The sequence below is a fragment of the Cucumis sativus genome, chromosome 2 (assembly GCF_000004075.3).
Source record: "Cucumis sativus cultivar 9930 chromosome 2, Cucumber_9930_V3, whole genome shotgun sequence".
NCBI classification, from domain to species: Eukaryota; Viridiplantae; Streptophyta; class Magnoliopsida; order Cucurbitales; family Cucurbitaceae; genus Cucumis; species Cucumis sativus.
In genome coordinates, this window is record NC_026656.2 from 2823295 (window position 1) to 2844971 (window position 21677).

The window sequence follows — 21677 nt, forward strand, 5'->3', positions numbered from 1 at the left end:
TAAAAATAAACACTTCTAAATATATTTTATTATTACAAATGAACAAAATCTTGCATTTTATTAATAAGAGATACTAATAGACACATATACATAGACTTCTTTTAGTAAACTAATTTAGATTTAAATGTTGGATCCTCCCACTTCCACTTCACATATACATATAGTAAATAATAATAAAAATAATATTAGTATTAACTATTAAATCATTTTTATGATTCTTTAATCATAAGAGTAACAAAAAATGGAATAAAAGAAACCTAAAATCCAGTTCATAAATTACAAACAGTTATAATTTTTTACCTTTGAAACTTCAATTTTTACACTTCCACTCCACTAAAGTGAATGTTTTTAGTAATAATGGAACTAACTAAAATAAAATGAATTCAATCCTTTTAAATTTATAACCAAATGAAAACAACAAACAATACTCAAAACTAAATATTTGAAAATCATCAAAATTTAAAGACGAAAAGGGTATTTCCACAAAATTTATCTCGAAAAAAGAACATATTGTTACAATTACAAACTAAGTTACATGGACTACTAATTGAATACAATATTTATGGCATTGGCTACAGTCATGTTCTAACTAAACACAATCCTCCTCTAACAAAAAAAAAATCCTCCATTTCCACATTAAATACTAAACTCGACATAAGATAAATTATTGTCATTTAAATTGCGACATCAATCCCCATAGTTTTCTCTTGAAGTTTAATCATTGTAGTTTGATACAACCTCATACATTGTCTCTATGGTTTGATAAAATCCTCATTAATAGACTCTACCGTAGGGACTATTTACGAAACTTTTATCAAAACATATGGATTAAATTCTAGTTCTAAACTACAAAGACTAAATTCTAACTTTTTCCAAACAATAAGGATAAAGAAATGACAATCTATCCCTTATTATTGTGGTAAAGATCAGCGAGCTTGCATTATTCCCATGGAATGGTGCTTATTCCCACGTTATTGCTTCTTTTTCTTCATATGTTTTTGGCATTTAATGAACACCTTCAGCTACTTTTTAGTTTAGGTCTAGTAAGCAATAGATACCTTCTGGCTGCAAGTATTAGAACCCAAGTAGTTGAAGTGATCTTCTCTTTTATCATCAATAGAAGAGCTGAACTGAGTACAGTTTTCAAGATTTGTGCTTGCAATCCCTTGAAAAATCCTAGTACTCCTTCTTTTCTCCATATAGAATGGACAACACCCGGAACTGTTCGCTGGACCTTTGGACGATTTTCTTTCGTTTCGTCGTCATGTGCAGCTTGGATCATCACCTTACACCTGTACAAGAGAAAGCTTCGTTCTTTCAATATGCCAGTGTTTGAAGGATAAGGATATGATAGTTGTGGTGAAGAAAGAAAAGATTATGCACCTGATTGCGGGATATGTCAAAACGGTGGCAATGCTTTTTGAAATTGCACCAATTACAAAAGCTGTAAAAGCAGAAAGAACTACCGGAGATGAACCCTGTTCTGATTTATTCTGTTTTCCTTTGAGGATGTTCTGCTTCAGCTGATCAAATACTGTATACTGCAATAAACCATAGTTTGTGTCAAATCTAGAGTGTAATCACAAAAAAAGAATGTTTAGAAGAAGATAAATTGGCTGTAAAGAACATTGAAACTTAGTGATTTCATTCGCACCGGCTACCGAAAAATGGATGACTGAAAATTAGCATGCATGGAACAAATACCTGAATGGCAGGGTTTGCAGTGAGCAGCAAAGAAATTCCAAGACCATCAAATGCATCGCTCCAACTGCCCTCTGTCAGTGTTTTGAAAAGCCCTTTCGATTTTCCAAAGGCACTTGTCTGCATTCTTGATGAAGCTGTATCCAAGGGCTACACAATGGAAAACCAAGAGAGTTTCTTCAGTTAAATCATTTTTTATATACAAGAAACAATTTCTGAAGACACGTTCAGTTAAACCATTAAACTTCAATAATATTCAAGACATGTTCCTGTCCATACAAGAGTTCATAAAGAGACTTGGAACTTTATATAACAATGACGTTCATCAAACTGTGCAGCTCAATGTTGCACTTCATAATGTAATAAAAGCAAACCTATCTTTACAAGCAGGACAGGCAGAAACTACAAGTGAATGGACAAAATGTTAAATGTGATTTGCTTTCTTGAAGAATTTCTTCATCCATTCATTCTAAAAAAGTTTCACATACTGAATCGAGAAATTACAGCATATGAACGAATATGAAGCCAAAACCTACAAGATTCTATTGTTGGTAGCCAAAACCAAAAGAATGATATGTCAGCTTCAATGCAAAAGGTAGAGATCTTTTTTTTTTTTTTTTAGAAATCAAGACATCAAAAGAACATGTTTCACATATCCCAAACAAGAATCGACTGTGTTGTAAAGTTAGCAATTAACTTAATAGCAATACTGTAATTCCAAATGAAAAATGAGAATCATGCTTTTCTCTACTCTAAAGAACTCAAATTCAGGGATCGCAAAGATGGAAAGATTATGCTTTATGCATTACAAGGTTGACAGCAGAGATATTTCTACCTGAGTTAAGATGGCATTGCAAGCTCCAGCGGCAGCAGCAAGTAACAGGTTTGCCTTTGTTCCAATTGATTTAGCCCCAGTTTTTTCCAGATATAGTTTTTTGAAGTAGCTATACCCATAGAAGTACAAAAACTGAGAAACAAAAGATTGTAGATTCTTGGTTCCCAGTCCCTGGTACAGCGAAAGAACTTGATTGTTTTTTATTGCTTCCCACAACACATCTGAAAGATACCTACAAAAGCCAAAACCAGTTGAATCAATAGAGATGCAAAAGCGACAACAGCATCCAACATTTTTTAGGCATCGAATCAGTTTTCTAGCAGAAAAGCAGAGCCATTACTGTGTTGTGTGTGTAAAAGTGTGAATCAGATTGCTTTGTTCTTCCACAAGTTTTTGGCATTGCTTTGTTCTTCCACAAGCACCAATTCATTAATGATCTAGACGCCATGAACCCAAACAAGCCCATTTTGCATTCACGCTTCAACTAAATCATCTCATCCAACTCACAAGATTGAACAAGCCTACAACAGGAGCTAAAATTTAACACACAGCTAGTTGCAAAATACATAACAAGAGATTTTCCAGATACCAAGGAACCTGAAACAGCCACAAATGCTTTCAAACTATCACAAAATTCCCACAGCTCACCAACCAACCACTTCAGAAGCGCTCAAATTCTATAGATCATTCAATTAAACAAAGAACAACCCATACCACATAAAATTCGCTGAAGAGAAGTCATGAGATCAATAACGAGATAAACTTTCAAAGATCATGAGATCGAATACGAGGGGGGGGAAACAGAACTCCAATTAACGGTAGGATCATTCAACAGAGACTAACTCAAATTCCTTCAAAAACAGGGTACGATTGCATCAACGACACCCGGATCACGATTTGAAAGCAAAACAAGAAAGGTACCCCAACCCATAAAAAAAACAGGGGAAAGAAACAAACCCAGATCAAAAAAGACAAAAATAGGCAACCTGTATTTCTGTTGGCCATGAGCTCGAACCTCGGCTTGGTACTTTGACTTGCAGGTATCAAGCGGGTACAAGATAGTGGTGCTGACAAGCGAACCGATCGCACCGGAAGTAGCCTCCGAGAGCGACTCAAGATCAAAACTCATGATTCTCTCTTCCTATGAATGAATGAAATGTCAAGGAATTTAAAATGGGATTGTCTTAATTTGGGTAGGTAAGGCTTTTTTAAATGGGAATAAAACAGAGGAAGAAGACGGGGAATTGCCGAGTAAGAGAATTGGGAATTGAGAGCGCGTGATGCCGGTGGCGTCTTTAGAAGAAGTGGCGCCACCGTTCGGTTGAGGGTATTGGCCGTCAGATTAGGTTCACGGCAACTGAATCGACGGAGAAGATGGATCCACTTCTTTGGTCCCGTTTGGGCTTAGTGTTTTCGATTTGAAGAGAAACTCGGCTACTTCTTTTGGACACTAGTTGTGGTCTTTACTTCTTGCACGTGTTTTTATGTGCTTTTCTGCAAAATAAAAACATTATAAATTAATTCATTACCAAAAGCATTTGTTTAAAAAATACTCTTTCTCACCAATTTTCATGTCTTGGTTAGGACTCTTTGAGAGCATCAAAATATACTCGTATTTGAGTCTCATGCACTATTTACTCTCAACTCCCTCATTCCGTCCAAGTGATTGAGCGCTTCGCTAAATGTTGAAAACAACAGTGGTACTTGTTGATATCATTCATGATGAGATCTCGTAAGTTCTTGGTTGGATCTTTCATTGTTGGCAGTGTGGACAGTTGACTAGAGGATGTGAATATCATAGGAATGTGAATTTAATATGTATGGAAGTGGTTCTTTTGAGAAAGTTCATACGTTGGCTTGCTTATTTGATATTAATACTTCCTTTCAAAACATAGTCATATATGGTTTGGATTGTATTATATGTGTGTCTTATTTGTGGATTATCGATTTTTTTTGTCTCGTTTAGAACGACCATTCTTCTTTCATTATTTTCATTTATTTATGAATCTAAAATTGTCTCTTAAATCAATCACTTCTTATACATAAATTGTATGTTTCAACTTCTGTAAAGTTATATATCTTAAAATTTACAAAATACGTGCACGTCAAATTAGTTGATTTAAATGACAAATCATTGTAAATATTTTTAAAATATGTCATAGATAACAAAAAAAAAATTAATAGACTAAGAAAACCTTTTGCTATTTTATTATATTTGTAAATGAAGGGATCATTTTAATATATATGAACAATTCTTCTTAAATGTAATGATTGGCGTTTGAATATGACGTTGGATGTCAATTTATAGGTCTCTCGTGTTTAAATCAATATTATTACATTTTGGGTCGGAAATTGGTTGGATTAAATAGATATCTATGTAGTTGTATTTAAACATGTCATTACTCCCATCACCATGTTTGCAAACATTGTATTTTAATAAAATTTGGAAACTTCATAAATGTAATCGTGCATTTTATCGCTTAATTTAACGTTTATCCGTGTATTAAGAAAAATAAGATGTCTATGTATTGAAGTTATGATAAAGTCGGCCTAAGTTATAGTTCACACTCTTTTAATATCAATATTGCTAGTGTTAGTTTTTGCGATTTAACTGGCAATAGAAAAAAATTGTCAACTATAAGATTCAAAGGTTGTGTTGATGTTTTTTTCTGTCAAACTATAAGAAAAATGACTTGTTGACATTTTCATACACAATGCATTTATTTGGAATACCTCATTGTAGATATGTGTAAATGTAACGACGTACGTGTTACTACATGATGCAACAACTAAAATACTTAATTTTTCAATAATAAACTCGAGTAGAAAAACATAAAGATATTTTATTAACAAAACTTTGAAAGAATAATTTAGCGAAATAATAAATCAATTAACATAAATAGTTAAAACAAGTTTGGGGTATTCCTATCTAATTTTAAATAAAACGAAATATAATTATAATCAAATAAAAACCTAAATGTTTATCTAAAATCAAAACATGACAAATGTGATTCTATATGCAAAAGCTTAACTCTCTTATGACTTATGGATCCTTTTTGTCATTAGCCGCTTTGTCCGTATCCTAACTTGAAAAATGTTCATATAAAATGTTGAGTATAAACATACACAATATGTAACCCTTACTCGGTCAAGTGCACTGTACCGACAAATCATGCATCGTTAACATGTCTTAGTAACAAACCATTAATTATTTCTTTTCTTATTGTTCGTAACCCTAATCACTAATGTTGTTATTATTTTCTTCCCGTTTCTTTCCAAAAATCCAAAACAAAACAAAAGTTTTCCACCTAAAAAATCATTGATTTCCCCTTAAGTCACTCGACTCAAATAATTACCTAAAATTCTAGGGCATTATAGTAAAACTAAGGGAAGAAAATATTTAGAACAATCTCGAATACGAAAAAAACTCACGATTCTACAATAGAAAATTCAAAACATGTCTCTATAATACATTTGGGAAATGATAGTTTAGAATTTGATTGTTTGGAGTGAAATCTAAAAGATTTTTTAATAATTTTTTTACATTATCATTTACCTTGACAATTTAAATTTGGGGTCAAATCTCAATCATTTTTTTATTATTTTAATTTGGTAGATAAATCTAAACTATTTGTTTGATGTTTAGATTTGAATATCTAATATCGAATGTTTTTTATATATTTGTGGCACGATCTAAATAACAAATGAGTGTTTAAAAAAAATTAAAAAAATATATTGTATATTTGGTGCACAAACCAAATAACAATTTGAAAAAAAAAGTAAAAGAAGAGAAAAAAATGATGAAAATAAGAAAAAAATTGCATAAGAAAATAAGAAAAACGATAAAAATAAAGAATACTATCGAATATCATAAACAAGAGAAGAAGATGAATCGAAATTGAAAAATCGTTATAAAAATATGGAATTATGAAAAAATAATCAGTCTTAGTAGGCTTTTTTAAAATTGTTCTATGGACCGTAAATATTTAGCCGCTTTTGTTTTATTTACGAAAATTAATCTAAACTAATGTATTAATCTTTGACTAGTTGAACGAAAAATGTTTGTGCAGTTGTTTTGTTGTGCAATATCTCTAAGAGAAGGAAGAAAACTGCTGACGATAATACTTAGAGTAAACATAACACTATGTAATAGATCATCAATCATGGGAAGAAAAAATTGTGCATTCAAAATAGATGTAGTAAATATCACACATTTAAAATAAGTTTGCATTGATTAAATGGTGATTTAGTATCTATCTTTATTTATTTTAACAAGATTTTATTTAGTATATGCTTGCCAATTATATACACTAATCTCAATCAACTATAGGTTTATTTTACAAATATAATAACTGTTTTTTCAATACATACTACATAGTCTGTATCATTGAAATACAACATAACTTTCGTACAAATATCTGCTTTACTTTTAGATATAACATAAGATTTTTTTTAAACACATATTATAGATAAAATATAAAATGTGATTTGCTTTTTTTTTTTATATATATATATATATATATATTATATATATATTCTTTTATATTGAATTAGAAATAAAAATGTTGGATAAAGATTTGAACTCAAAATCTATTATCTTTATATACGAATTTTTTTTACTACATGTACACTTTTAGTTCTTATACATTAACTAATTAAATTTGAAAATTTCACATAACTATAATTATTTTTTTTTAACAATTTTTGGTTGGTATCAAATTTAAGGTTGTTGCAATGATATGAAAATTAGGTTAAAAAAAGTTTATCTATTTAATAAAATGTCAATGTAAATCGAGTTTGAAAACTTTTTTAAATTTGAGAGGAAAAAATCTCTAGAAAGGACGGAGAAATTGCACTACAATTACAACATAAAACCCTAAGTTAGGTTGAATTAAAATTAGGCAAGTCTTATATCCCATATTTCCAAGTGTGCCCTCCGACGACCTTTCGTAACGATTGTAATACATTTATTAACTATTATTTATATGAGAAAATTTTAAAAATAGAGAAAATGTTAAAAATAGTAAATTTTATAAAATAAAATCCATACTTATACAAGACTATGATAGAGTTCAAATTTTTTGTATCGCTAGTAAATATTTTAATTTATTTTTGCTATTTTTGAATTTTTTTTTTTAAATTTATGTTTTAGATTAAAAATTAAAATATTATCTAACTTTAATAATTTCAGTAATATTATATAATAAAGTGATATTTGAAAATTATTTTTAAAATATAAAATTCGATAATTTAGAGGCTGTATATCTATTTTTATTTAATCTAAATTAAGGATGAAATGTGACTTTTTATCTTTTATTTTTGCTTTTAACGTGAATATCAAATAATAACGAATTTCTTTATTTAATGATTTAAATGTCAAATTAGGTAAGATGTCTCTATAACAATTCTTTCAATTTAGTTTTTCTATTGGTTGGAATTTTCTTAATTGTGTTTTCTTTTATTTTAACATATTTCAACGGTGAATGTGATAAATGATAGATCAAATATCAAACTTGTATAATATATATAAAATATTAAGACCTATTTCATGATTTTTTAAAATCTAAAAAGACTATTTCTTTTTAATTTCTTAAAATGGTTTGTATCTATTTTAATGATTAAATTTTTAACCAATTTTTAAAAACAAAAACAATATTTTAAAGGGTTTTTTTTTCAAAGAGGACGAAATATACCATACAACAAAAAAGAAGTCCATAATGAAAAATATATTTGGTATAGTTCTTGTACCAAACACATCGTTTATGGGCATGTGTAGATTTGGCTATTTATGCAATCAATGGTTTAGATTTGATTTTTAAATTTAACATTTTTTTTTTGAAGATTTTTTCATAATTTTTTTTAAAGATTCTTAACTAGTTTAGATATTTACTTGGTAAATGATTATTTAGATTTGTCTATCTAGTTAAAATGTAATAGAAAAAAAGATGGAAGGAAAAATAAGATGAAAAGGAAGGCAGTAATTTGGTGTTTGATATATTTATAAAAAAAATATTATTTTTTAGTTTTCAAAATTTAACTTAATTTTTTAAGAAGTAAATTAATAAATTTCAGAGTGAAAATAAGAGTAGAATAGATATTAAATTGTTTTCAAGTTTTTTCAAAATAAATGGAAAATTTTCAATAGACTTAATTTTAAGAAGTAAAAAACAAAAAAAAATCAAATGATTATTAGTATTGAATTAATTTCGATAAGTCAAATTATATGGTTTAATAAATAACTTATTAGGTTATTAAAATAGAAGAATTTTGGATCACACACCCTATTTTCATATCATATGTTACTTTCTCGTCCTTTTATCTCTAATATATGGTTTTAAAGAATTTATATTTTAATGATCATTTTAAGTGATATTGTAAATTCTTAGAAAAGAAAAACAGTGAATATGTTCGGTTTGATTCATGAGACTTAACGACGTATCTTTTTAGTTTCTAAATTTACGACAAAGACACAAACAATCTCCGAGTTCTCAAAATTGATATTTTCACGGTTCAAGTTTTTAAAAAATATGTTTAAAAGTGATTAAACAATTTTTTTTGTTAGATTTTTTTAAAATAATTATATGGTATTTAGAATTAAAGAAAAAAAACAATATAAAGTTAGTTGAGTAACTCCTAAACCTATTTGTAAACTAACATTTTAAAACTTATTAACTAAAAGGTAAAGTAATTTTCATTAGAAAAAAAGAAGAAGTTGGGCCGGACTAAAAGGCCGACGTTGATCCAAAACCCTGAAACTCCGTGCACTTATGGGTAACGATATGCGGAAGGAAGAGGGCAATTATTTTCTTTACTTTTTTTCTTTTTTCGTATTTTGAAAAATAGCCACGAAGAAAAGCAAGAGAAAGCCCATTTCTCTCTCTCTTTCTCTCTTTCTCTCCATCTTCTTCCCGACGCATCCATAGCCGCCGCGCCGCTGCCACTTCCGCCACCAGCTCCGCCACATCGCCGTCGTCGCTGCTACTGACGCTTCCGCGTCTGGTGGCGCTTTACAACTTTCCACCTTCAAATACAATATAATCTCTAAAGGCCAGTTTTCTTCACCCTTTGGATTATTCCCTCTCGATTACTTTTAATACCACGATATCACTCTTCGTTCCTCGTTTCTTATCTCATTCTTTCACTCATTACTACTTGTTTTTCATACTCTGATAAACGCTTTGCTTTGATTGTATTTTGCGTCTCTCTCTCACAGTCTATGGATAATTTCTTTGGATTTTTTTATTTTTATTTTTATGTCTTTTTTGAGCTGTTGAAGAATCCGCTTTTTGATAGAGATAGCTCGATTTTTTTGATTTTTTGTTTTTATGGTGTTTATGTTTTTGTGGAAGAAATTTTTAAGTCACTGAAGGTTGTTTTGGGATTTCGCTTTTGCAGGTTTTAGACTTCCAATGGCAAGAGCGCCAGCTAGTAATGTACACTCACGTGGCAGGACCGAGGTTCGTATAGTTATCGCTGGGGACCGTGGTACGGGAAAATCGAGCTTGATCGTTACTGCTGCGGCGGACAATTTTCCAGTGAATGTCCCCCCGGTATTGCCGCCGACGAGGCTGCCTGAAGACTTTTACCCGGATCGTGTTCCCACCACAATCATCGATACTTCATCACGGTATTGGTTGCTATGTTTGTTTTGTTTGTTTTCATTCTGTCCTGATACTGAGACAATAGACTAAGAGAATGTGCTATTGGAGCCATTAATACTGCCTTTTAGGGTTATGGTCTTGAGATAACTAGTGCCAACTTTAATAAATAATAATAGGAGAATTCTGCTACCTACGGCGATATATCTGTATATCCCTTTCTTCCCATGCTGCTTCTATATTTAATCATGGCTACTTGTTTTTAGTGGGTGAAAATTAAATCGAAAAGAGAGTCCAGAGAATCGGCACCTTGTTCACTCTACATTCTGCTTTGCTGCCTGCTTCTATATTTAAGCACGGCTACTGCTTCTGCCCATTCTCTTGTTGCTGGTTGCAGCACCATTTTCTAATTTTTAGCTTTCTAGATTGCTAGTCTACCATCCCATCAATGTGTTTTATTTGCTCTTTAATGCAAATCCCCCCCACAAATCCCAATTAGAAAATAAAGCTGAGTATTTCTCGCTAATGTAATCTTCCACAAGGTATTCAAGGTCATTTTTGAAGTTTCTAAGGTTCCTCTTTTTGTTTGCTTGTTTTTCTTTGTCCCAGCACTGAGGATAGTGCAAAAGTTGCTGAGGAACTTAAGCGAGCTGATGCAGTGGTGTTAACTTATGCTTGTGATCAGCCTAACACCCTTGATCGGCTGAGTACTTTTTGGCTTCCAAAACTTCGTCAACTGGAGGTCAGTTAACTTTTACTCCCTCCTTTTACCTTGGTGGATGGAAAATGACACGGTAATAAAATCGCTGATCTTGGTGCTAAACCAACAAGTTTATCTTGATAAGTTTCTTCAATTTGAAAAGCAAAGGGTCTCTTTTCCAAGATAAGCTCAGTGTTTTATAAGTTATGTAGGTTATTTTATTGATGTTGATTATAATGGTTTAAACAAGCAGGTGAGGGTTCCCGTCATAGTAGTGGGCTGTAAGCTGGATTTGAGAGATGAGGATCAGCAGGTGAGCTTGGAGCAGGTTATGTCCCCAATAATGCAGCAGTTTCGAGAAATTGAAACATGCATTGAGTGTTCAGCTTTTAAACATATCCAGGTATTCATCTTTCTATGAAATTATTTGCATTCTCAGTAGAAAAAGGAAAAAAACTTATTTATTGCTCCCTTACTCATGAGTATATGAAGAAAAGGAACCCTCAAACCGTTCTGCATTATTTTCTGGTTTCACATCCAACTTCATTTATTGGTTCACTTAACTTCTGCCAAGTAGTGCTTATTTGAAAATGTTATCTATATCTCATAGATGTACGTTTTCACTTCTCATTTTTGCTTAGTTCACTGTTAAGGCTTTAGAACCACATGTTCTCAACATTGTATTATTCCATTTGCAGATTCCTGAGGTCTTTTACTACGCCCAGAAAGCTGTACTTCACCCAACAGGTCCACTTTTTGATCAAGAAACTCAAACTCTAAAGCCTAGGTGTGTACGAGCATTGAAACGGATATTTATTCTTTGTGATCACGATAAAGACGGTGCTTTGAGCGATGCAGAGCTGAATGATTTTCAGGTCTTCCTTTAACCATAGTCTACAATTTTTTTGGCAAACACCTCATAATTTTTTTTTAATCTTTGTCCGATAATAACTGACTTGACTCTATGGAGCTTTCTTATTATTGTTATTTTTCTTTTTCGCTCTTTTCTTTCAGGTCAAATGTTTCAACGCTCCTTTACAACCTTCTGAAATTGTTGGGGTTAAGAGGGTTGTGCAAGAAAAACTTCCTGAAGGAGTGAATGATCATGGACTCACTTTGACAGGGTTCCTCTTTCTTCATGCTTTATTTATAGAGAAGGGGCGTTTGGAGACAACATGGACTGTACTCAGGAAGTTTGGGTACGATAATGATATCAAGCTTTCGGATGAACTTATCCCAACTTTAGGAAAGAGAGCTCCAGATCAGGTAATGAAAATAATATCGCAGCAGTCCTCTCAATTTCTGTAGAACACGCCAACTGCATCACACACTCTGATGATGACTTTCAAAATTATTCTTAACATAATATATATTCAGTTTTTACATTTTGTATACTATTGGATATTTGTTATCTCCAAGACTTTTCTCGAAATACTCTTTCGCTTTCATGGAGCAGGCTTTAAATTAATATTGTAGATGTGGTAAATGCTTAGAGTGGAAGCCATTAACTTATCCTGGATTGGTTGGGATGTGAAAATTTTCAATTTCAAGTGGAGTGATTTTCTTTAGCTAGGTTTAGGGAGGATTTCTTGTTCTCTTTTTGTTTTACATTTATCATTTTGTGGTATGATATAATATTATAAAGAATATTATGATTTATTTATTTTTCTCTCATCAGGTGTTAATGATTTTGTAAGACAATATACTGCATTTTGTAATTTTTTTCCTAAAGTGTTCCACATTAGTATAATTCTAGTTCAAAATTTCTTATCCAAAGGCTGTTCTTTCTGTAGAGTGTGGAGCTGACAAATGAAGCACTCGAGTTTCTAAGGGGAATATTTGAGCTCTATGATGGTGATGGTGTATGTCATAGTTTACAACTTTCCAAATTATAAATTCTTAGTTTCTTTGTTGGTTTCTCAACCAATAGTTTGTTTGTTTCCTTTTTGTATTTTAAAATTGTTTAGTATAATCGAGCTTATAGATCTATTTTCGTAACCAAGTAATCCATGCCTTTTCTTTACACTCCAGGATGGTGCCTTGCGTCCCCGTGATCTTGAAGAACTATTTTCTACAGCACCGGAGAGGTATTGGCTTTACAGTATTTGGTAGTTTCCTGTCATTCGGGGGATTATGGTTCAAACTTGTATAAACAAGATAACATCCTCGTGCATTGAGCGAGAAAATAATCTGTCATATTTTCTGTCAATTATTTGTTTTTTGAAATATGCTATTTTTTAAAAAATTTATAAAGTTGTTCATGAACTTTCAGTTATGTGTCTAAAAGTGTTTGATAGGTTCTGAGCTTTCATATTAATGTCATTTTGGTCCCTAAATGTTAAGAAATGTTGAAATGGTCCTTAAACTTTCAATTTAGTGTTGTTTAATGCTGGAGTTAATATTCTTAGACCTACTAAACACTAAATTGCAAGTTCAGAATTCTATGCACTGTGGGTTGTCCTTTTAGAATCTTATTGGTGAGAGTCTGCAACATTTCTAAATGGCCTCTTCACATACCCCCTGGTTTTTACTCTTAGTTCTGCAACATTCTCATGGAAATTCTATCAAGATTTTTGAATGCCCTTGAATTTTTTTAGTTTGCATTTATGTTTTGTGGCTTTATTTTTATCCATATGCTTTTGTAGAAATCTTGTCAAGATTTAAAATTTGAGTTTAGAGTTTTTATGAGTCTACGACAGAAAGAAAATATTTTTCACATAGATTTTATTTAGTATAGCTGGGCCCCTACTTATAAGTGGGTTCCCTTTTTGTGGGCTTGGCTTTTTTTTGTTTGCAGTGTACTTATATTCTTTCATTTCTACTCTATGAAAGTCGTTATATCAATATTGTGCTAGTTGCTTGGGTGTATTATGTTCTGTTCCTAAATAAATCTGAACTTTGTTGATACTGTAATACTTTTTTTCCCCATGTTTTCATTCTTCCATGTGTCAAATTAATACTCCAGATCTAATGATGGTTCAATTTTCAAATATGTTAAAGCAACTACAATATAACATTGACCCTTTGCCTAGTTATAACTCAATTCTGTTGTGAAGATTTCTCATATTTTACTTGTGGTTGTTTAGATCCTACGTCTATCTTTATAAAATAGGTTTTGAAATTTTCTCCAACATTTGTTGTTAAACTGATTTGGCAACCATTATGCTTTTCAACATAATTTATTGTTATTATTGTTATCATTTAATAAAACAACCACTTTCATTGAGAAAGAAAATGAAAGAATACAAGGGCCTACAAAACATAATTCCGCAAAACGGGGTCACTCTAGAGAAAAAGGGGCCAATCAAGCAAAATTGTGCCTACAGAACAGTTACAGAAAAGCTTTGAAAAACATGATTTATTGTTTTGGTAAGTTAATGAGCTTCTTTGATTTCTTATGCAACATTTTCATTGAAACGCCAGTCCTTGGAATGAATCTCCATACAAAGATTCTGCAGAGCGAAATGCAATGGGAGGATTGTCAATTGATGACTTTTTATCACTGGTTAGTTTTTCAACCAATTTTCCTGATAAGATAATGTATTTCATATTTTCCGTATTCTTCTCATTTTAACTCTCCCCCTCCCTCTCTTCCACCATGTGTTTCTGAGAGTTTTTTTTCTTCTAAAAGAAGTGTATTATTTATAGTTGTCTATTCTTCTTGAATTTTTGCAGTGGTCCCTCATGACACTCCTAAACCCAGTTTACACCATTGAAAATCTGATATACATTGGTTACCCTGGTGATCCTGCATCTGCTGTTCGTGTGACGAGGAAAAGGCGGTTGGATCGCAAGAAACAACAGTTAGACCGAAATGTTCTTCAGTGCTTTGTGTTTGGGCCTAAGAAAGCAGGGAAATCTTCTTTATTGGATGCATTTCTTGCAAGGTTTAGTATCAACATTCTCTACTTATTTAGTTTTTAGAGGCATTAATTTTTAGTACTAGTTTTGGAGCATGTCACGTGTTAAGAAAATTTGATACACAGGCCATTTTCTGTGACCTACACTCCTACCACTGAAGAACGCTATGCCGTAAACGTTGTCGACCAACCTGAAGTAAGTTCTGCTATGTCCTTGTTTTGATTAATTGGTGAAGCATGGATCCAGATTTCAATTTTCAAGGTCTTAATATAATATCACGTGTTCATAATTTGTGAATTGGAAGCAATTATTCCTTGTGGAGAGAGTTTATGATGATTTTTCAGACAGTATGTTCAAAGTTGGTGAAATATGGTGTAGCTACCAACTACCATAAAATATACAGTTGCGTTAAGATATAATTTCTATGATTGATTGAATAACCAAAGGTTGTCTTAAAAATGGAGGCTTTTTGAGGATATTTATGGTTCACACCTTTGTCAAAAGTTACCTTCTATTTGATTTTCATTGACCATTGAAGTTGTTGCACTTTTGATTAATGTATACACTCAAAAATCAGTGAAGTGATAGCATGTTTTGGGATATAAAGTCAAATACTCAACTTTAGTTTTATTTTTAAGAAACTATGATGTCTGCTCTTATTTGATAGTTCCTCTCTGTAATTTTTTTTTTGGTTTACAGGGAACAAAAAAAACCCTTATTTTGAGGGAGATACCTGAAGATGGAGTGAAAAAACTGTTGTCTAGCAAAGAGTCTTTAGCTGCGTGTGACATTGCACTATTTGTGCATGACAGGTAACTTCTTTTTTAATGGAAACGGGCAAACGGCCATTGCTTGTTAACAATGTTACGCCATATTAGGATGATAATATTTTTTATTTCTGGATCATAAATGGCACTTGTATTTGGAAAGAGAGAAAGGCCTGGATGACATTTATATAAGCTTCTGCCACACACTGTCTGTTTTTCTCCTTTTCTCTTCTTTCACTATAATTTTATTTTTTGAGCATGAACTTTCATTGATATGAAAATTTGAAAGGAATGGGACAGTCACCAACCTCCTAAGGGGGATTTCAGAAAGCTACTATAGTCCCTCTCCGACTACTGTATCTTACTAAGGGCCTTAACCTCCGATGCTCTAGATTTGTACTTCATCCTAAGCAGGGTTTTCTAGTTTGTCCAAATCATTAATCTAAGAATGGTCTGTCCCAAGGTTTCAGTAACAAATTAATTTGAAGTTCTACTTTTTTCTTCTTTTTAATGAATGGTCTTCTAGTTGCATAGACTACTAGTTATTTTTCCTCTTTCTTCTTAATGATCGGTTATCTAATATTCTTGGACTAATTGGTTATTAGGATGGCAAGCTTCTCCTTGCAATGCACATCCATAAAATCCTTTCAACATCCTGATTGATGTTTCGGATAATGATGGATATGGTGGTGCTCAATGTGATTTACAAATGAAACATATCTTGAAATATTTTTATCATGAATTCTCGTCAATCTTTTTATAGCATACCTTTTTCTGTGAATGTAAAAAAGAAGAATTATGTATTGGCTAGCATAAGCAATTCCTTGTATGTTTATGCCAATGAATTGAATTCCTATCGTAGAGCACCAACTTTGTTTTCTTTTCCAGCTCCGATGAGTCCTCCTGGAAGAAAGCAACCGATTTGCTGGTTGAAGTTGCAAGTCATGGTGAGGATACTGGCTATGAAGTGCCTTGTTTAATTGTTGCTGCCAAAGATGACCTCGATTCATTTCCTTTGGCCATACAAGATTCTACTAGGGTAACTTTTTCTCTATGTACCATATAAATTCAGTCATTCACACAGGACACTGTTAACGTTCTGATAGTTGAACTGAATTCATATATAATACATATATGTGTCTGTTCATATATATTCACATCCACTGAATCAGAATGTTATAGATTACAGGTTTACCATAAACCTCTCTCTGACATTACTATTTTGATGAGAAAAAGCAATGTTATGTTTAAGTTACAACTTTTTTTTTCTTACTAAGAAACTAAGCTTTCAACAACCAAGCCCCCCACCCAATTTCAAAAAAGGTCTCAGTCCGAAAGAATAACAATGAGTTGATAATTACAACATAGCCTATCAGTGTTGCAATTGTTTGGTGCTCATATTCACTTCATCTCCTACAGAAACCATTATCAATCAATTATTAGAATCAGTTGCCCCAATTCTGTGTTTGAACAAAAAATGTCCTCATATAGTTTCATTCATTTGAAAGAAAGTTTGTTTCATAGTAATTAAAAAAAATAAAATAATCAAATACAATTTATTTAGCAAGTATTTAATCTGTTTATGGTTTTTCCTTGTAATCTTTATTTTGTTGGGTCCACTTTCTAATAATTGTCTCTGTTCATCATCCAATATAATGTTATATTTTAGTGAAATCCTGAATCTTTTAATATCACCGTCCTTATCATTATGTCTCGATGCAATTTGGTAGGTGAGCCAGGATATGGGTATAGAACCTCCAATACCCATCAGCACGAAATTGGGTGATTTTAATAACGTATTCCGAAGAATCACATCAGCTGCAGAGCATCCTCATTTAAGCATCCCTGAAACTGAGGCAGGCAGAAGCCGCAAGCATTATCACAAGCTCATAAACCGCTCTCTTATGTTTGTTTCAGGTATGTTGATTTCTGTAGTTCTCCTCATTCATAGCAACATGAAAAGCCTACTTGATAATGAACATTACTATGTACTGCTGTGTATGACAGTTTGCTTCATTGGCTGGTTGCATAAATGAGTTTGTCATCCCACCGAATACTTGTTTTTCGGAACTAAAATTGTTCTTCCAAAATCACGTGTTTAAATTTTACAAGTTATTTATAAAGGACGTTTTTGTGGTTAATACCATTAATAGAAAACATTTTGGAAAAGTGCTCAGACAACCTAGGTTCCTACTCGATTTGATGTCCATGAGTTAAATTTGCTGTATAGTCATAATCTTATTAATCCTTGGCTCAATACATAGCAACCTTATGGCCATGATGTCACTTCCAGATGTCGTGGACAACTGTCTTAACTTTTCCTTTTTCTTTTATTGATGTCAGTGAAAAAATTTATTCTCTTGGGATATCCTCAAAAAGGTTATAATAATAAAGGATTCAGTGATTTTCTCAAGAATGACATTCTTGACTCACAGTGCCAAATTATTAAACCTTTGTTTGAAAGGAAAACCTTAAATTCCATTCTAATCGCTAATGAGGTGGTTGATGAGTAAAAGTGCAAGATGGGAAAAGATGGGATTGTGGAGAGTGATTCTTTCTGAAACCTTGTCTTGGAGAAGATTTAAAAACGACTGTCTCGGGAAGGACCTTTTTCTCTAATACAAGTTGGCTGTCTCTCATCCAATGTGTTAACGAGGGTATATTATGCTAATAGTGAAACTTTTTAAGCCATTGCGAACAAGTATGGACGTGTTACCTCATGCTGTGGGTCGAAAGGCACATTCAGAAAATCCTTGGAAAGCCATTGCGAACAAGTATGGACGTGTTACCTCTACGGTTTATGAAATGCTCTGTTGGGCATAACGTCCGTACCAAGGAGGATGACTAAGAGTCGCTAGTGTGTACTCTTTTCACACTTGCATCATTATTCCTTTATGAGATTAGACTATATGGCTTATTTCTTGGTTTCTCAGTGTAATTCGTCATAGTTTTCCCTCGTCCTTTGATAGATAATGAGATGTCAAATGTTTTGTTCACTTTTGAGCTCCTAATTCTTGTAGGAGGGTTTTTTCCCTGAAAAATTACCTTGTTGGTCCATAAGTTTTCAGGAACAGTTCCTTTGTTCTCTAACGTATTAAATTGTGCACTTTTCATTGAGTTTTGAGAAATAGCTTTAAAAGGTCTCTTGCGTTACTTTGTCAGTAACTGTCAGTGTACATTTATTTATTTATTATTTTTAATATTGACATGACATTTCAGATGTTAAAAAAAATATCTCCTTTCTCATTCTCTCTCATTTACATCTATCATATCAAACCCAATTGGCAACAAGAGGAGTATGTGATGACTCGTAAGTCCCTTAGTCTCTCCAACTGATTTCGTAATGTGGTTATTTCAGTCGGAGCTGCTGTAACGATCGTTGGATTGGCAGCTTACCGCGTCTACCTTGCAAGGAAGAATTCTTCCAGCTAAATGAGAAGGGAAGAAGGCATCATCGACTTGGTTTAGATATGGTTGGTATCCTAAATCTTTATTATACTTTGAGCTGTTCAATGGTCAGCCCTTATGTCATATTTGTCTGACTCAATTGGGTTTCCTTAGTTGGGTTATTAGATATATAATAGATGACACAAGTTGCAATTTTTTCAATCAAAAGAGTATGTTTGTAGTTTTAGTTTTCTGGGTTTTTTTTTTTTCTTTTTTTTATGTATAATAATTTTAAGTCCAACCCTATTCTGCTATAGGGTTCTCCCCAATGCCTAGGGTTTATGGTTGTACAATCAGAAGGGGCAATGAAAAGTTTTTGCTATGAAAATAATTCAATTGTTTCTTCAATTTTTGCTTGAAACAGTATGTTCATTGTCCTTATTTGATTTTACTTGTTACATATTTTTTTTTAGGGGGGAGAGGGTGTGAGTGTTGGATCTTTATGCAAAATGCTTTAGTCAGTAACTACTTTTCGGGTTTCCTTCTTTTTTGATTGGTTGTCTATGCTTAACGACGCGGACGGTTTGTGTTTTTAGTTTTCCTATTTAATGAATATTTGTTAAAAAGAAAAAAAAAAAGGAGAATAGAAAGAACAACCTAATTTGTGTAAGAAAGCAAGCGTGTTTGCACAATGGACATATTAACTAATGTATTCCTTTTAGTGGATACTCTAAACTCCAAGTAAATAATTAAGTTTTTTTGTTAAAACTTTTAAAAATTTACATTTAAAACCAGACTTTTGGTACAAATCAAATTAGTATTTCCAATGTGAATTTTTTTTTTTTTTTTATTGAGAAGGCATTTCGTTTTAGTTGGGATATATTTTAGAACATCTAGTGGCCGGCAATTATGCTTTTAGAAAAGTTCAGAATCAACCCTAGGATTGTAGCTTTTAAAGTAATATCATAATATGTGAGACTTGATATTTAATATTTAAATATAGTTTGATATAATTGTTTTAAATCTTGTATGAGGTGGTGTTTTAAATAAAATATATAAGAAAAAACCAAGTGGAAAAGAGACGTCTAAGACAACATTTTTTTAATTAAAAGAAGTCTATTTAAAAAGCAGCTACTTGTGTAATTTTGCAACCGTAAACAATGGTGATTCTATATAAAGTTTAAACTACTCTGTACTAATTTGAGGTGATTATGGTTAGTCAGAGTCAGTTTTTTCTTTTTTACAAAATTGTCATTAGACTTTGATATTTGACCCCTCTCGTTTTTTGACCTACTAATTTCATTTTGGTCGGTTTTTATTTTTTTCAATCTATCACGTTCACTCCTATCAAATATTTATCCTACTACAAGTTCGGTTCCTAAAATTTGATAAATTCTTCTAATTGTAGAAAGTATTCGTTCAACCTTAAATTTAAGATTAAATTTTTAGGATTTTATAGTTGTAATATAACTTGTCGGAAGCGGTTAAAAAAATTTTAAATTAAAAAAAGAAAAAGTTTGAAGAATCCATCTAGCAATCATGATTGGATTATAAAAAATTTCCAATGCATTGGAAACATTTTTCATTGAATCTCTACATTCCCATCCTCTTCCTGCTACAATCTTTTTACTTTCTGGATTTAGTCTAAGAATTGAAGCTTTACAATATAATATTTCATACAACTCCAGCTATTGAAGCACTAAACTAACCATGAAATTCAAGAATATTTTTAATATGTAGGGTGGGGGATTAGTACGATAAAATATTTTAAAGAGTGTCTTTCTATCTATGGGTAACTTGAAATTATTTGATTTAAAGTTTTAGTATATTGATATGTAAACTATACAACTTAAATTCATATTATTGTATTATGTAATTATTTAATTTTATGCTTTTGATTTTTTTTTTTTTATAAATTGGACATGTAAAATATATTGAATTCATCACTTTTATGTGGTTGAACTTTCATTTTTCATGTTATTATTGCAATACATCATGTTATAAATGAATTACTTTTTGACAATAGTTTGCACAATGGAACCTGGTTCGACTGATCCTATCCAACTATACCTATAGACGTTTCATCGCTCACCGTCTATGGGATACCTCCACAGTTATTTTGAGTTGTCGGAGGACAGAGGCAACATTATGGACAACCCCTTTCAAATTAGCGGATTGTGCCATACTCAGAGGCGGTTGGATTTCTTGGGATTTTTCAGATAAGATTCATGCAGTTGGATTGACACTTGATCACTATTTTGGTTGAGCGTTGGAGATTAGATACCCACATCTTTCATATGTCTTTTGGGAAATGCACAATCATATTATAGGACGTTGCAATCCAATTGGGGTTACCGATGGATGGTGAGTCTGTTGTAGGCTTGTTAACTGGAAGCAAGTCTGTGAAGATTTTTTGGGAGTTCTACTGACATGAAAGGTCAACGATTAAGTCTTCAATGGTTGGCAGAACAATTCAGAGAATTGTCACCAGATGCCGACGTTGTGAGTGTTTAGAGATATGCTCGTGCATATATATTATGCAACTCATTGGAGGTTTTCTGTTTGTTGACAAATTAAATACTTGGTCCACTGTATGTTTCTTCGTGATTGCGAACATACTTGTACATATTCTTGGGGCGCTACATGTCTTGCATGGCTGTATAGAAAATTGTGTCAAGCCAGTAATGTTCGATCTTTAGAAATAGTAGGCCCATTAATGTTACTTTGCAAGTATGAGCATACGCCAAATTCCCTGGTACCACAAGTAGCACTATACGCTCCAATTGATCCACCTTTGAGTTTCGTGTATTATTTTATTTATATATTAT

General features: G+C 32.2%; 2 protein-coding genes across 2 annotated transcripts; one reads left to right on the plus strand and one right to left on the minus strand.

Annotated features, from left to right (window-relative positions):
* Positions 1 to 477: 477 nt before the first annotated feature.
* On the minus strand, positions 478 to 3941 carry LOC101210834 (peroxisomal adenine nucleotide carrier 1). The gene is made up of 5 exons (XM_004139136.3): positions 3523 to 3941; positions 2537 to 2768; positions 1705 to 1851; positions 1384 to 1541; positions 478 to 1292 (listed from the first exon to the last, which is right to left on the minus strand). Exons 1-5 carry the CDS (start codon positions 3663 to 3665, stop codon positions 1019 to 1021), a joined length of 954 nt encoding a protein of 317 aa, XP_004139184.1. The 5' UTR covers positions 3666 to 3941; the 3' UTR covers positions 478 to 1018.
* A 5390-nt stretch (positions 3942 to 9331) lies between these two features.
* Positions 9332 to 19270, plus strand: LOC101210348 (mitochondrial Rho GTPase 1). Its single transcript, XM_004139134.3, has 15 exons — positions 9332 to 9583; positions 9932 to 10163; positions 10744 to 10876; positions 11088 to 11237; positions 11533 to 11709; positions 11849 to 12100; positions 12628 to 12696; positions 12866 to 12921; positions 14258 to 14339; positions 14510 to 14721; positions 14821 to 14890; positions 15395 to 15507; positions 16351 to 16501; positions 17193 to 17379; positions 18821 to 19270. The coding sequence occupies exons 2-15, from the start codon at positions 9946 to 9948 to the stop codon at positions 18892 to 18894; spliced, it is 1944 nt and encodes a 647-aa protein (XP_004139182.2). The 5' UTR covers positions 9332 to 9583; positions 9932 to 9945; the 3' UTR covers positions 18895 to 19270.
* The last annotated feature ends 2407 nt before the right edge of the window (positions 19271 to 21677 follow it).